The 17,650-nt window shown below is 39.1% G+C and overlaps 1 protein-coding gene across 1 annotated transcript; it reads right to left on the bottom strand.

Annotated features, from left to right (window-relative positions):
* Positions 1-1,994: 1,994 nt before the first annotated feature.
* LOC132544391 (uncharacterized) lies at positions 1,995-16,524 on the bottom strand. Its single transcript, XM_060207975.1, has 17 exons — positions 16,455-16,524; positions 11,905-11,994; positions 11,322-11,488; positions 10,985-11,158; positions 10,442-10,607; positions 9,656-9,800; positions 9,295-9,423; positions 8,977-9,062; positions 8,425-8,616; positions 8,133-8,314; positions 7,442-7,583; positions 6,872-7,237; positions 6,306-6,617; positions 5,046-5,231; positions 4,554-4,744; positions 2,405-2,585; positions 1,995-2,101 (listed from the first exon to the last, which is right to left on the bottom strand). Exons 1-17 carry the CDS (start codon positions 16,522-16,524, stop codon positions 1,995-1,997), a joined length of 2,886 nt encoding a protein of 961 aa, XP_060063958.1.
* Between the last annotated feature and the right edge of the window lie 1,126 nt (positions 16,525-17,650).

Below are 17,650 nucleotides of genomic sequence, written 5' to 3'. Positions count from 1 at the left end.
TTAGTGTGATACCGGCTGTCAGATACCACTGACAGTGACAGCTCGGGACCTTGTTAGTGTGATACCGGCTGTCAGATACCACTGACAGTGACAGCTCGGGCCTTGTTAGTGTGATACCGGCTGTCAGATACCACTGACAGTGACAGCTCGGGACCTTGTTAGTGTGATACCAACTGTCAGATACCACTGACAGTGACAGCTCGGGACCTTGTTAGTGTGAGACCGACTGTCAGATACCATTGAGAGTGACAGCTCGGGACCTTGTTAGTATGATACCGGCTGTCAGATAACATTGACAGTGACAGCTCGGGACCTTGTTAGTGTGATACCGGCTGTCAGATAACAGTGACAGCTCGGGACCTTGTTAGTGTGATACCGGCTGTCAGATAACATTGACAGTGACAGCTCGGGACCTTGTTAGTGTGATACCGGCTGTCAGATAACATTGACAGTGACAGCTCGGGACCTTGTTAGTGTGATACCGACTGTCAGATACCACTGACAGTGACAGCTCGGGACCTGTGTGATACCGACTGTCAGATACCACTGAGAGTGACAGCTCGGGATCTTGTTAGTGTGATACCGGCTGTCAGATACCACTGACAGTGACAGCTCGGGACCTTGTTAGTGTGATACCGACTGTCAGATACCATTGACAGTGACAGCTCGGGACCTTGTTAGTGTGATACCGGCTGTCAGATACCACTGACAGTGACAGCTCGGGACCTTGTTAGTGTGATACCGACTGTCAGATACCACTGACAGTGACAGCTCGGGACCTTGTTAGTGTGATACCGACTGTCAGATACCATTGAGAGTGACAGCTCGGGACCTTGTTAGTGTGATACCGGCTGTCAGATAACATTGACAGTGACAGCTCGGGACCTTGTTAGTGTGATACCGACTGTCAGATACCATTGAGAGTGACAGCTCGGGACCTTGTTAGTGTGATACCGGCTGTCAGATAACATTGACAGTGACAGCTCGGGACCTTGTTAGTGTGATACCGACTCTCAGATACCACTGACAGTGACAGCTCGGGACCTTGTTAGTGTGATACCGACTGTCAGATACCATTGAGAGTGACAGCTCGGGACTTGTTAGTGTGATACCAACTGTTAGAGAGAAATGATTGACACCATGAATGCGATCGATGTTGAAAGAAATAACAACAAATGGTTACGTTTTCTATAAAATGTAATTATAACAGGAATCACAGATATTTAGTAAATCACAGTGTGTCAGGAAAATATTGTATAGTTTAAACAAAAAACGTCAGACATAGAAACGAGACGAGACACGCAAGTGTGTGTACGAGAGGATCACTAGGCACACAACCGAAAGACAACTAAATCACCTAGAATATTCTTGATTTAAATATCAATGGAAGTCTTAGTCGATGAAAACAATCCAACACTAAACACTATTCCTTCACCGACATGTCGTTTTCGTGACTTTGAGTATACGGACCTGGTTAACTTAAAACATATCTACGTTACTTATCCTAAGTTCAAATTTCTTCTGTTTACCTCAAGTGGATTCTAAAGTATATTCAGCGTCTATTATGGTAGAATTAATCAAAAGACAGAATTTTATCATTATATAAGGATCAAATGTTAAAGTCAAACGCTGCTCATATTTCCTTCTAGAGCAATTCGACAAAGTGTGTTTAAAAATAATTCACCTGTCTGACTCCACCCCAAACCCAACCTTCCTTCTGTTTTCCGTGTTCGTCTTACTTCTCAGAGAATACAGAAACGATGGACGAACAACGTTAAAAAAATAGACCGAAAACATCCTACACGTCTACAGTAAAAGTGTATGAAAAACAGTACCAGGCAATATATGATGACTTCTGTCAATTGTACATTTAATTAAGCTTGGAAAGGATGATAATGATAAATTGTCAGTATCTGCTCTTTAATATCTAAATTACTCTCCTAACCCCCCCCCCCCCACGCCCCACCCCTTCCCCGGCGACGTGCCAAAGATTGCTACGGTTGAAGATTTGCAAAGTTCCTGATAGGTTGCCCCTGCCACTCGTTCATATAATCAATGTCCCTGGCATACATGTGGGCGGTAGTATCTCTTTTTACCACATCTGTAAACAACAACATGAAAAAAAATCAGGTGTCGAACACAAATGTAACGTATGACATAATAGGTCACTTTTCAATGGATCTGCAACATAAATGCGATATTTTACACAATCTGCCTGTCTTTGCTAGATCTGTAACACAAATACAATATTTTATACAATCTATTTGTCTTTGCTAGATCTTCAACACAAAACGTGAACTTGTCCATAATCTACATATATCTCTTTTCACTTGATCTGCAATACACAATCTATCATTCTGGATCAGCACCACACTTTAGAAGATAATGTGACCTGAATACTTACGGGTGGTAGGAATCGTTCCGACAGTGTATGGAGAAAGTACTTTCCGTGTATACAGAGTACATCCAGTCGTCGCCATGTTTTCAATAAAGCTCTCCACTACTTCTGACACAGCATTAATACTGACAGCGTTTCTGACGTAGATAACCACAAGGGTGACGTCATGGTTGTACATCATCACTGTCTGAAAGAAATAAGAATCAAAAGGTCACAATAATTTAGGCCAAAAATGGAAACCAATAGTGGGGAAATGGACTTGTAGAATAGATTGTAGTGTTCCTGAACTTGTAGAATAGATTGTAGTGTTCCTTAACTTGTAGAATAGATTGTAGTGTTCCTTAACTTGTAGAATAGATTGTAGTGTTCCTGAACTTGTAGAATAGACTATAGTGTCGCTGAGCTTGTAGAATAAATTGTAGTGTTCCTGAACTTGTAGAATAGATTGTAGTGTTCCTGAACTTGTAGAATAGACTATAGTGTCGCTGAACTTGTAGAATAAATTGTAGTGTTCCTGAACTTGTAGAATAGACTAAAGTGTCGCTGAGCTTGTAGAATAAATTGTAGTGTTCCTGAACTGTAGAATAGACTATAGTGTCGCTGAGCTTGTAGAATAAATTGTAGTGTTCCTGAACTTGTAGAATAGACTATAGTGTCGCTGAACTTGTAGAATAAATTGTAGTGTTCCTGAACTTGTAGAATAGATTGCAGTGTTCCTGAACTTGTAGAATAGATTGTAGTGTTCCTGAACTTGTAGAATAGATTGTAGTGTTCCTGGACTTGTATAATAGATTGCAGTGTTCCTGGACTTGTAGAATAGATTGTAGTGTCCCTGAACTTGTAGAATAGATTGTAGTGTCCCTGAACTTGTAGAATAGATTGTAGTGTTCCTGAACTTGAAGAATAGATTGTAGTGTTCCTGAACTTGTAGAATAGATTGTAGTGTTCCTGAACTTGTAGAATAGATTGTAGTGTTCCTGAACTTGTAGAATAGATTGTAATGTTCCTGAACTTGTAGAATAGATTGTAGTGTTCCTGAACTTGTAGAATAGATTGTAGTGTCCCTGAACTTGTAGAATAGATTGTAGTGTTCCTGAACTTGTAGAATAGATTGTAGTGTTCCTGAACTTGTAGAATAGATTGTAGTGTCCCTGAACTTGTAGAATAGATTGTAGTGTTCCTGAACTTGTAGAATAGATTGTAGTGTTTCTGAACTTGTAGAATAGATTGTAGTGTTCCTGAACTTGTAGAATAGATTGTAGTGTTCCTGAACTTGTATAATAGATTGTAGTGTTCCTGAACTTGTATAATAGATTGTAGTGTTCCTGAGCTTGTAGAATAGATTGTAGTGTTCCTGAACTTGTAGAATAGATTGTAGTGTCCCTGAACTTGTAGAATAGATTGTAGTGTTCCTGAACTTGTAGAATAGATTGTAGTGTTCCTGAACTTGTATAATAGATTGTAGTGTTCCTGAACTTGTAGAATAGATTGTAGTGTTCCTGAACTTGTAGAATAGATTGTAGTGTTCCTGGACTTGTATAATAGATTGTAGTGTTCCTGGACTTGTAGAATAGATTGTAGTGTCCCTGAACTTGTAGAATAGATTGTAGTGTTCCTGAACTTGTAGAATAGATTGTAGTGTTCCTGAACTTGTAGAATAGATTGTAGTGTTCCTGAACTTGTAGAATAGATTGTAATGTTCCTGAACTTGTAGAATAGATTGTAGTGTTCCTGGACTTGTAGAATAGATTGTAGTGTCCCTGAACTTGTAGAATAGATTGTAGTGTTCCTGAGCTTGTAGAATAGATTGTAGTGTTCCTGAACTTGTAGAATAGATTGTAGTGTTCCTGAGCTTGTATAATAGATTGTAGTGTTCCTGAACTTGTAGAATAGATTGTAATGTTCCTGAACTTGTAGAATAGATTGTAGTGTTCCTGAACTTGTAGAATAGATTGTAGTGTTCCTGAACTTGTAGAATAGAATGTAGTGTTCCTGTTCTTGTAGAATAGAATGTAGTGACCCCGAACTTGTAGAATAGATTGTAGTGACCCCGAACTTGTAGAATAGATGATTATCGGTTGCGTTGTTGTTTACATTGTTCTCATTTGAGAACGTGACATTACTTTCTTCGCTTTAAATTTCGGTCAATAAGCACCTGGAATGGGACCTCCATGGCCTTCATGTCAACCTCATCTTCGACCCAGAATGTGACCTGGCCCTTGGCGTTGATGGCGTAAGTCTCTTCCAGGATGGACATGAGAGGGGACGGGTTCTCCTCTTTGGAATACAGTTCCTCACTTGGAGCCTTTTGTGGGTTAGGGCGGTACACGCGGTACCCGTGTGGGGCTAAGTTCAAGACAAGATATCATAGTTAAAGTAATGTATAGGGGTCGTTAATAGAGAATCAAATCAAACTCTCCGAAATAACTACTGTACACGTCGAGTTTGTTATATGCAATTTCAACAAAAGCTTGGAGAATTTTTTTCCTGGCAGTCACGTAACGTTTTCTCTCTTGTATTCTATCTTTCGCAGTTTATTCCATGTTAAACAATAGTGAAAAATGAAATTAAAAAATAGCTACCTTTACAATAAACCGATGCGTGTAGTATGTTAATACATTTTTATGTTATTGTGAATACGCCTTACCAAGCTTAGCGTAGGCGGGGGCTTTATGTATACAGTGATGACCAGGTAGAAAGCAGGCGAGCTCTTTGCTCCATCGCTTATCGCGTGAGAAGAAGTTCGTCACATTATGCTCGTCGTTCAACATCGGGTATGGAATCCAGTGTACCATATTACTGCAGTGCATGTGCTTCCTCTCGTAAATCGACCCTAAAACAGAACAGGCGCTTACTATTATTGTCATTTGTAGTGTCCGATATGTATTCACGACCTATGTGGTAAAATTTCGAAACAATAAAGACAGGCCTGAATTCAATAAAAATGAATTTGTATCATAATTTACCAGTTAAAGGACCTCCAGGACCTAGATTTGAGGTATCTAGAGCTATCACTATACCGAGATGTTATAAAGTGGTTGGAGCGAAGAAGACACAATAACCTAGGTCGTTGGAGCGAAGAAGACACAAGGACCTAGGTGGATGGAGCGAAGAAGACACAAGAACCTAGGTGGTTGGAGCGAAGAAGACACAAGGACCTAGGTGGTTGGAGCAAAGAAGACACAAGGACCTAGGTGGTTGGAGCGAAGAAGACACAAGAACCTAGGTGGTTGGAGCGAAGATGACATAAGAACCTAGTGGTTGGAGCGAAGAAGACACAACGAGCCTGTCGCGAAGTGTTCCAGTAGCATATTTTAATGTCCTTTGTTTAGACAGTAACAATGCTACATCGTCGTCACGTCGACAAATAACGATGTCGATTATTTGATAATCAGGAGTTTATGTGTGCCATTTACAGTGTTAAAGTTAAAGGAAGATCACCGACATAATCTCTTCATGTCCATTATGACATTCACCGATCCTCACTTTATCCATAAAGAGGATTTATCTTTTTTCGTCATCAAAGCCTTGAAAGGCGGTTTATCATGGTTTTCCCCTATGATAATTAGATTATCTCCCCCTTAGGCACATTTCCTGTCCCTGAATTTTAACATTAAAATCTGGCAACAATTTAAAGAGTTCATAATGTAACGACATTGTTCCAAACTGATAGAAATGAATTGACGAGATACATACTCTATACGAATTATCTTGTTACTTATCATAAACACGACAAAAATATAACTTACACCGTGTGTGCTTCCACCTAACTATGGCCAATATAGCATTCAACATATTGTCTAATGCTACGACCATAAATAGTGACCTGATCTTAGAGGAAGAGACTCTGCTATGACAATCGCGATACGAAAGCAGAAGATGCTGAAAAAAACTAATTGAAATTTACCTTCCAAACATGTGCCACAGTCGGTGAAGCAACCTTTCACGGCGTCATGCAGTTCCGAGGAGGGTTCGTGATAGATGTGATGGCGGTTGATGTCCGCCCACACCAGTTCCGCCTCGGAGTTCCTGTTGGAAACTGTTGATAGACAGAAGCTGGTGCTGTCATCCGGTGTACAGACATCAGGGGTGGCAGACCGTTTCCGTCTACGATTTATGACTTCCGGTAACTGGTACTGGTATGTTGGTGATTGTTTGAGAGGAATAACGGCGAGGTTGCATGCTTCTTCGGGATCATCTGGGTCGACTATTCGTCCCTCTGTAAATAGATAAAACCACGTATCCCATCAACTGACTACCATTTCTGTTAAGGTAATATAACAAAGAATTTTGAAAGTAATTTTCAATAAAACAATCCAGATCCTCACATTTTGTTTCCCACAATGTATTCAGTTATGTAATCTGATTAGTTGAAAGGTAAAACCTGTCACTGTAATAGTTTCAGAAAGTAAAAAAGGTTGTTTAGACTAAAACTCCCTGCTATTATATCACTTTGTTGTTTCAAGAGCTTACCAATGGCTGCTGTAAGTAGTGTTTCCAGGAAGTTATCGTAATCAATTATGTCCATGCCTGGGTATGGTATTAGAGAGTCGGATTGCACCCAAACCTCAAACAAGTCACGCATATCGACGAACACACTATCCTCGTACAGGCCGAGCCCTATCGCCTCATTTTCGAGGTTGAAAAGCGGTCCACACACCTTGACGATTTCCTCCAACAGAAATGCCGGCGTGTAAGTCGAAGATGTGTTTTCAGCAAACTTTAACTGCATGGCCAAGCCAAGAGTGTGAGTGTTGTAACGGTCGTCTGTCGCCTGACTAAAGAGAGACACCTGCTCCGGGTCGGCTATGTAGCCTCGGATGATCACTAGGTCGATTACTTCCCCTGCGATGTAAAAGAAGCTCATCACATGAAACTTGTAGGCGGTTTGATTGAGAATTCATATAAAAAAATGTATTGTATTTGTCTAAATCTTGAATAGATTTTTTACTAACTTTTAATGAAACAGCGCTTGCTATTTCATCGTCAAAGTTGCAGTCAATTTACACTTGTCAATATTGACTGTCGCCACTTTTGACTTACCGACAGTATTAGCACGGTTCAGCTGGATAAGTAGCTTAGAATAACACTTGGGAATGCTGGGATGTAACCGGAAGTACTGGTAGTTGTCATCTGACGACATAAACTGGGACAGGAAAGTGTTTTCCTCCAATTCTACATGACCCTTAAATACAGAAGATTTTCATTCAACAACCATGTCCCAAGGGACATAGAAAATACATGGTCAGTGTCTTGAAATATAAGCTGTATTTTGGCGAAGGTAAAGAAAGGCAATTTTGTCATTCTGTCCCGAGCTTATATTTGAAGACACTAACTATGTACATGTATTCTATTTATCCTACAACATTGATTGAAAATTAGACCATTGAAACTGTGTTTTACTTACATTGACGTTTTGCCTGATATAGCATCGGATATAGCAGTGATTTTATGAATTTTCGTAGATCAACATGTTCATTTCAACATGTAAAATCGCTTCTTTGAACAACTATTTATATTTCTAAACATAATCTATAGGTAAATTCAGAGAGCAATTCTTTCGAATTACCGCACGTGCTAAAACACAGCTGTTTTCCGTCACTGCCGAATACAGCAAAAATACATGTGGCAGTGCCAGTTGCAGGATAAAAAGCTTCAAACGGAATATAGAAATATGGTAACATAAATAGTATTCCTTACGATTGTAAATAAGAAAGTAACAAAGATTCCATACCCGCCCTTTTCCGTAGAGCAAAGGATAGTTTTCCTTATCCTCATCTGTAAATTCAGCCGGGAACTCGTAGGCGGCAGCCATGGCAGTTGGTGGTTCTACAGCGATGAAGGTTGCCAGCTGGAAAGCGACGGTTTTTGCTGTTGTCCCACTCATCTTCTTTACTGCTATCTCTAGTTTGTCACCTAAAACGGTTAATAAAAGTCATAAGGCCATCAACAACCAGACAAGTAGATAACAAATTAATGTGTAGGTATTTAGAAAACCACACAACGAGGATTAATTACAGACATACCTTGATGTGATATGAAGTCCGCTCCTGCACAAATGGCGAAGTGACTGACTTCTTCCAGGTTGGTGGGCGTATTTGCCGTAACGAGTTGGACGACCACCGCTCGTCCCTCTGTGTGCAGACGACTGTAGGTAACATCACCACTGGTAGCATCAGCGTACGGTTCATCCCAAGCCTTCACGATCTTCAGCGTATCTGTATAGACCGTGTCAATATAAATAGTCGATCTAGTTATAGTGATTCTGTGGAGTACACTACAAATATTCTATTTCTGTGTAACAAAGATACCTGTACGTGTAACATACGTATCAAGAGTTTTAAAAAAGGCAATGTCATAGTCTTGTCGGCGATTACATACATCTAAAAAGAGGTTAAGAAATTTGATTTAATAATAACTCACTTACATATACATTACTCTACATTATCTATAAAGAAAAAGGAAATAGGAACCGTTCAGAGGAGAGAGAGAGAGAGAGAGAGAAAGAGGGGGGGGGGGAGGGGGGAGCAATCCACATTATTTTTCTGTTGTTAATAACAGCAGACTTTCATTCTCACCTGTAGACGTCAAGTTATATCGAACAAACTTCTGTAGAGTGTTGATGATCTTGTGCATCCGGTAACTCATTGTCCTGGCTGCACACCTGTAACAATTACGGTGGTCATAAGAATAACCATTCATCTGTTTAACAGTACCTGGCGTTGATTTATTGCCATTACTATATTTAAAAGTTCGTTCAGATATTTAACTTTTCGACTTTATTTACCGGCTCCTATCAGTGTAAGTAGTGGTGTGGAACAGTCCATAGACAAATTCCTGAAGACATAGTATTAATAAGAGTATATACCTATGGCCAGTCCCTTTACGATACATACCGCTGAGAAAGAGCATTTCCCACAATGGCTGCCCGACAGTCAACACAAGGCTGGCCCACAAACCCGCACCAAGCCGACGTTCTCTCGTGATTGACGAACTCAACGTTTGTTCCCATGTACTGTGATAACCTACCAAATATAAATGTACAAGTTCTTACGGACATGCAATCTCTCCATGTTCGCCGATCCGTCACTTATGGCACTAAAAGAAATTAGACAGCAACCTTGGTTTCTTTGAAGTCGTTGAAGTCTAGAGCTGCTGGCGCGTTGCTACTAGAATGATGTCATTGCTCTTTATTAAAACTAAAAATCTTTTTTAAAATATATAGTCATACCTGAGCTTAGGGTAAAACTAACGTACCTGTTGAAATCTGCAGTGTTCTCTCTGAGGATGGGGACGTCAGGATCGCCTACTACGCTCCCGGCGTCCGTGGCCCAAGAGGGAAACATCTCACCATTAGGTACACTGGAGAAGGAGCTGCAATCCTTTGGAACAACTTCCGGTTCTGGTGTAGGACAGACGTGAAAACAATCGTTAAAGGATTAGTTGTGAGTGATATTCACTGGTGTATCTATGGGGACATTGTATTTATCTTACAAAAGCTAACATTAAGATCTATACTACATATATGTACTGTAGGCCGATAATGTTTTCCCGCCCAGGACAAATCGAGACTGGACCCACCGAACATCGTATGTGTGGAGGGAAGCGCTATAACACATACTACACAAGTAAACATATGACGTTCCTATATTGCTGTAACATTTCCCCTCTTTCCGTGATTTACCATGTGTTATGGTAACCCCTACATCGCCGTGCCGCTTGCCTCCTCAACTTTCAGTGTGACGAATAGGTATTACAGAGGTTTTACTGTCTGATGTCCCTACAATGCCGTACCGATTGCCTCCCCTAGTTTTGTCACGAACAGGTGATACTACAAAATGTGAGCTTTATTTTCCGATATTCCTACGCTGCCGTACCGATTGCCTCCCCTAGTTTTGTCACGAACAGGTGATACTACAAAATGTGAGCTTTATTTTCCGATATTCCTACGCTACTGTACCGATTGCCTCCCCTAGTTTTGTCACGAACAGGTGATACCACAAAATGTGAGTTTTATTTTCTGATATTACTACGCTACTGTACCGATTGCCTCCCCTAGTTTTGTCATGGCGTAAGTATGGAAGGTGGCGCTTGTCATGCCGCCAGTGTACCCATCCACCGAGAACTGCGGGGTTGTATCAAGGCTTCCTGTCATAAAAATGTGGACAGAGTCCATCATCAGCACCACACCGACGTCGCGTTGAATCACCTTCAATAGAAACAGAGTCCTGTTAAATTTCCACAACCCTGTAAAGACTTCTCGAGTGTCCCGATACTGACACATGCTAATCAGAGCATAATTTTTTTATCACTAATTTAACATTTAATGGCTCTGCATTTTATACTTAAGACAGAATCCTCCCTCCTCCCCTCAATTCGTACAAATTTAGATCTTTTGGACCTCTGATAAGCTGCACCAAATAAGTGAACTAAACATATACAAGAAGACAACTTCTGTCTGTTCGAGTTTTTATGCCTGAGGGTTTGTAATATCACTTGTACATTTAATAGTTATTACATTCAGCATTAGAACACCCGAGAGGTGCGCAATCTGCCAAACGCAAGTCGGTATACATAGACATTTACCGAGAACAGAAAGGAACATGTTTTGATGGCATTATTGGCAATTTCACGGATATCTCCTAAAACCCCTGGTCGAAACTTTAGCGTGGCACCGGTGCCACTTCTGGCGTAAAGGTCCTGTATCTTGGTACTTCCTAGTACATCCGAATTCGTCTTAAACGCTGATACAATGTTCGCCTGAAACATTAGATGAATCGGACATGTTCATGAATATTCAGTGCCAAGCCTAAGGACATACAGATCTAAACAAAGAAGCAAAACACACATCAATTGAATTAACCAATCGCGTATTTGTAGCGCCGATATATAAGCAAGATAAACCTGACCTAGAACTACCTACTCTTAAGTCTTGTTTCCTAAGACTGGTCAACGTCGCCTGTAGACATGTGATAAACGTTGGATGCGCACGGAAGTAGAGGGCGCTATCGGACCGGAAGTGTTGAACCAGAACATTTAGGGAGAGTGGCTTTTGATCTATATCAGAGTCTGATAAGAACAAGTAGGAACCTGAGGAGAAATGAAAAAATAAACAATATTACAAAGTTATATCTCGCACCAATATATACAATCCTTATACCACACAGGGTGGTCGGATAGTGTAGTGATGACCCACTCTCCTTTCACCTAAGCGTCCAGGGTTTGATTTCCGGAACGGATGTGAAAAGACCTGGGGCCATCTTCCCGACCGCATGGGTTTCCTCCAGGTACTCCGGTTTCCTTCCACAGTATGACCCTCTCACGCTTCTATCCTAGCCAACAAGAGTGAGCTGATATATGTTGGAAAAACTTGTTTCGCAGTTGTTGTAAAATGAATCAACTTTAATTTTAATAACCTGTATCTTTCCATGAGACAATGACCAACCAAGTTAAATCCATCACATCAATAACTATACATTGAGTTTTCGTCGAGAAGATTTACTTACCTGTGTCTTTGGGGTCTATATAATTGCTCGCATCGGTCACTGTTGTGGGGTCTATAGCGGTGAAACCCTCCCCAGATTCAAACTCGATTGCTGAAACAGAGAACGATAAAACAGAATATAGGTGGGTGCCGTTCTATCGTCACAATAGGTCACTGAAACAATAGGTTATCAAGCATAATCATCCAACCGAGTCTTTCTCTGATTACGTCATCGGTTTTACTAATTCAATCACTTTCGTTTTTGTTGAATAAAGCATCTGCCTGTCAGTTTAGTCTTGGCTGGATGATTTGACAATCGATCTACTGCTGACAAGACGTAATTTTGGTGGTGATTTAAAGATTGGTTGTGACAAGATAATGGGAAAATATGCTTAGATGTGACTAGATGATGAGACAAAATCAAAACACCTGGTTGTGACTAAATGATAGGACAACATACTTTGTTCTGACAAGATGATGGGATAATATGGTTGGATGTGACTAGATTCTGGGACAACATACTTTGTTGTGACTAGATGATGGGACAATATGCTTGGTTGTGACTAGATGATGGGACAATATGCTTGATTGTGACAAGATGATGGGACAATATGCTTGGTTGTGACAGGATTCTGGGACAATATGCTTGGTCGTGACAAGATGATGGGACAACATACTTTGTTGTGACTAGATGATGGGACAATATGCTTGATTGTGACTAGATGATGGGACAATATGCTTGGTTGTGACAAGATGATGGGACAATATACTTTGTTGTGACTAGATGATGGGACAATATGCTTGGTTGTGACTAGATGATGGGACAATATGCTTGGTTGTGACAAGATGATGGGACAATATGCTTGGTTGTGACAAGATGATGTGACAATATGCTTGGTTGTGACAAGATGATGTGACAATATGCTTGGTTGTGACTAGATGATGTGACAATATGCTTGGTTGTGACAAGATGATGAGACAAAATCAAAACACGTTGTTGTGGCTAAATGATAGGACAGTATGCTTGGTTTTTGCTAGATGGTTTAACTCTAAATAGATTGCATGTAATTATATATATATATCATATGTTTGAGACAAGTCAAGAAGTGATTTGCGCAATTCGAAACCTTTAACAGTGATTAGGTGAATATGTATATAGGTTCAGGGTAGGTAATACTAGTTGCCTTGGATATAAAATACACTGTTATTCCGAGTAAGATCAGAAGGGTATCGCGTCACAGCCTACATGTTAGAAGTTATAAGCAATGGAAGGGTGACAGAACCAATCTCATTACAACAACACACTACAATACAAAGCGAATACGTCGATTTAAATGAGAGAGTTTACCGTTGGTTGACCGAGAAATGTAGGCCTCAGAATTTAATCAATCAATGCATAATTTATTCACTATCCCGGATGTAGGCGATGAAGCGTAACGTCCCTTTTTATTTATACATCCAGAACGGACGTCCTAGCATGTTAAATTACGTTCTACGTGTGCAGATAGATGTGGTTTAGGCTTGAATGGGATACCCGCTAAGTAATTTACGTGGTATCTCATAACATTGCCGGACAGGTGTCCTTACCGCGGGAGTTATTGGGTTCCGGTTGATTTACCACAAACAACAATTAGATATGATATTCCAATAACAATCAATAATCAAGAGCTTTATTAAATACAAATTCGTTATTGATGATACCATATCAAGAAAAACTACAATATATAATCGCCTAACTGATGGCAGTATGCAGAGTAAAGTTATTGCCTAACTGATGACAGTATGCCGAGTAAAGTTATTGCCTAACTGATGACAGTATGCAAAGTAAAGTTATTGCCTAACAGATGACAGTATGCCGAGTAAAGTTATTGCCTAACTGATGACAGTATGCCGAGTAAAGTTATTGCCTAACTGATGAAAGTATGCCGAGTAAAGTTATTGCCTAACTGATGACAGTATGCCGAGTAAAGTTATTGCCTAACTGATGAAAGTATGCCGAGAAAAGTTATTGCCTAACTGATGACAGTATGCCGAGTAAAGTTATTGCCTAACTGATGACAGTATGCCGAGTAAAGTCATTGCCTAACTGTTGACAGTATGCCGAGTAAAGTCATTGCCTAACTGATGACAGTATGCCGAGTAAAGTCATTGCCTAACTGTTGACAGTATGATGAGTGAGAATTGCATCTTGCCAATTAAAAATTATTGTCGACTTAAAACTGCAGTGAGAATTCAGATGAACCTGTTATTTTTGTTACCATCAATTCAGATTACAAAAGACAAGTATTTATAATTTAATCTCAGCATTATTGTTCATATCAGGGAATTCGTATCGTCAAAACAAAAAAAAATACATGATATTCTTTTCAAGTATTTTTTAAAGTGAAATCATGATTGAGTAGAACCAGGAAGTATTTTGGTAACAGTTCACAAAGAATCCTTTGTTGACAAGTCATATAGATATTTATCGTCTATGTAATCCACTGTGGTTGTAAAGCAATCACATATGTTTAAAAACTAAACTGGTGTTTGTAAACAAATATTGAAATATCAGTAACAGATTTTGAAAACATTTCCATATATTTCACAACCAATAGTAATTTGCCTGGTGAAGATGACATTGTATGATCGAAACATCACAAATATTCTTTCCTTTTTCAAGATACAATGTAACCCAAACATGTGTCTACTTTCATACAGTACACACATCTAAATCTCACAAATATGTGTCTAAGGCAGTACACGCATCTAAATCTCACAAACATGTGTTTACTTTCTTGAAGTACACCATACAGAACACACATGTAACTCTCATGAACATGTGTCTACTTTCACATAAAACAAATATTGAAATCCAACAAATATATGTTGACTTACACACAGTAAACACATCGAGTTATCTTTGATAAACACACTAGGGAATATACATATTTCTTGTGTTTTGAATTTCACAGAACAAAGATTATCTTGGATCAATGGTAACGACATTCCAATTTAAGTACTATATTCCCAATACAGTGCTTGCATTCCTTGTAGATTATTTATATTTCTCAAGTCATACTTTAAATATAATTGATCACATACATGGACACCTTAAATGGTTATAAAGATACACACATATTCCCGTGATAGCTAAACACGGATAATGACGTCACAGATCAGAACATACAAAGACACCTTATATAGTTATAAAGACACACACATATTCCCTTAATAACTATACACAGAAAATGACGTTACAGAACATACATAGACACCTTACATGGTTATAAACACACACACATATTCCCGTTATAACTAAACACGGAGAATGATGTTACAGAACATACTTAGACACCTTACATGGTTATAAAGACACACACATATTCCCGAGATAACTAAACATGGAGAATGATGTTACAGAACATACTTAGACACCTTACATGGTTATAAAGACACACACATATTCCCGTTATAACTAAACACGGAGAATGACGTTACAGAACATACATAGACACCTTACATGGTTATAAAGACACACACATATTCCCGTTATAACTAAACACGGAGAATGACGTTACAGAACATAAATAGACACCTTACATGGTTATAAAGACACACACACATATTCCCGAGATAACTAAACACGGAGAATGACGTTACAGAACATACTTAGACACCTTACATGGTTATAAAGACACACACATATTCCCGCTATAACTAACACGGAGAATGACGTTACAGAACATAAATAGACACCTTACATGGTTATAAAGACACACACACATATTCCCGTTATAACTAAACACGGAGAATGACGTTACAGAACATACTTAGACACCTTACATGGTTATAAACACACACACATATTCCCGTTATAACTAAACACGGAGAATGACGTTACAGAACATACATAGACACCTTACATGGTTATAAACACACACACATATTCCCGTTATAACTAAACACGGAGAATGACGTTACAGAACATAAATAGACACCTTACATGGTTATAAAGACACACACACATATTCCCGAGATAACTAAACACGGAGAATGACGTTACAGAACATACTTAGACACCTTACATGGTTATAAAGACACACACATATTCCCGCTATAACTAACACGGAGAATGACGTTACAGAACATAAATAGACACCTTACATGGTTATAAAGACACACACACATATTCCCGTTATAACTAAACACGGAGAATGACGTTACAGAACATACTTAGACACCTTACATGGTTATAAAGACACACACATATTCCCGTTATAATCACAAGGTTAGTGATACATTAATATAAGATTGATCGCTTTTAGTTATATGTGTAAAATCAAATTTTTAACATGAACACATAAATAGATCACACTACTGTTGGAGGTATGACAATACAACGGTATAGACAAGTGTCTAGCATGTGTACTTAAATCAAAATAAAGTCAAATTAAAGGTTTGTTATTGTATAGACCTGTGTTTTCAGTACTATACACAGACATAAAGGTATGATAATTATCTCTGTCTTTTGACATGCCGTTATTGTTTAAATCCTTTCAATAATTAGCATGGGTCTTATAAACGACTTACTTTGACAGTGTATCCCACGGTTAAAAAGTCCTAACGTCATCATCAACAACAGCACCATGTTGATGTCCATCTTTGGGGGACTATTCTAGTCTATAACAAACCACCACATTACTGTGTCAGCGTAACATCCTGGTTGGCGTCACGCACGACCTGTTGTCAATAACATTCAAGTATACGCCAATTGACGTGTTGAGACCTGGTATACATACAGGTAGATATACAACTGCCTGTCAATATGTAGATTGTTAAAAGGTATAATTTCGGGGACAAAGATTTACTACTCGACAATCGAACGCAATTGAACGGTTTTAAACGGTTATCAGAAAAGGTTGGTTTTACAAGGGAAAACCACGATATTGTTCATACAAACCTTGAATTATCGTTATATTGATAAAGAACAATACCTAGGATGTTATAGAATGAGGTAACGGTTCACTGTTTGATCAGACCATGTCTTTATTATGACCCAAGATTAATATGTTTACCGATAACATTTTTAATCATATGTGATAGGTCTGTGATTTTTTTCAGCACCGTTACTTTTATAAACATGAATATACGTAGCCATCTTGAGTACAACCGATCGCTTTACTCGCCTCGGCTCGTGGGGATGGCTTTTTTTGTCAAACAGTGGAGTGTGAACGGCTCTTAGTTGGAACCAAAGCTGGGGCAGAGTGATTTTCATCATTCCTTCCCATTACATTCACACAATATTTATCAATTTAAAGAAAAACCTTTTACATGGCATTATACGCCGTTTGATACGCTAGCAAAGGAGAGTTTTTAATCATTGAAGTATTGCCTGAGTTTAAAGCAAAGGATTCGATATTTTAAAAAAAACTTCTAATCTTCAGTTATTGGAAACAACTACAAACACATTTTCCTTCGTGAGCATCCACGTGTAACTTCCATACACATTTATCAATGTAAAAGGTAGTGAGTTCACTTCAGACAAGTGTTAAACCCCTTAATTCGAAATCTCAAAACTAACGTTCTACGTTGTCGAAGGTACATTTCTTGGTTAATAACAAAAGAAATCCCAACATGAACATGTAATACTATTTGTAATCTACAAATCAGATAACGCCGATAGACATGGTATCAGGCTTCAGAGACAGTACCACTACAGTCAAACCTAGGTATAAAGGGCCTGTATCTCTTGTTATCTGAACTAGTCCGGAAGTTGATTTTTTCCG

The sequence above is a fragment of the Ylistrum balloti genome, unplaced genomic scaffold (assembly GCF_031769215.1).
Source record: "Ylistrum balloti isolate Yb309-2 unplaced genomic scaffold, AGI_CSIRO_Ybal_v1 Utg369796, whole genome shotgun sequence".
Taxonomy (NCBI): domain Eukaryota; kingdom Metazoa; phylum Mollusca; class Bivalvia; order Pectinida; family Pectinidae; genus Ylistrum; species Ylistrum balloti.
This window is presented reverse-complemented; position numbering and strand designations above follow the sequence as displayed.

Coding starts and splice junctions, on each gene's coding strand:
- LOC132544391 (XM_060207975.1), bottom strand. CDS start 16,524: ATGGACATCAACATGGTGCTGTTGTTGATGATGACGTTAGGACTTTTT. Junction 11,489..11,904: donor TATAGACCCCAAAGACACAG/GTAAGTAAATCT, acceptor ATTTCTCCTCAG/GTTCCTACTTGTTCTTATCA. Junction 4,745..5,045: donor CCCCGCCTACGCTAAGCTTG/GTAAGGCGTATT, acceptor TCTTGAACTTAG/CCCCACACGGGTACCGCGTG.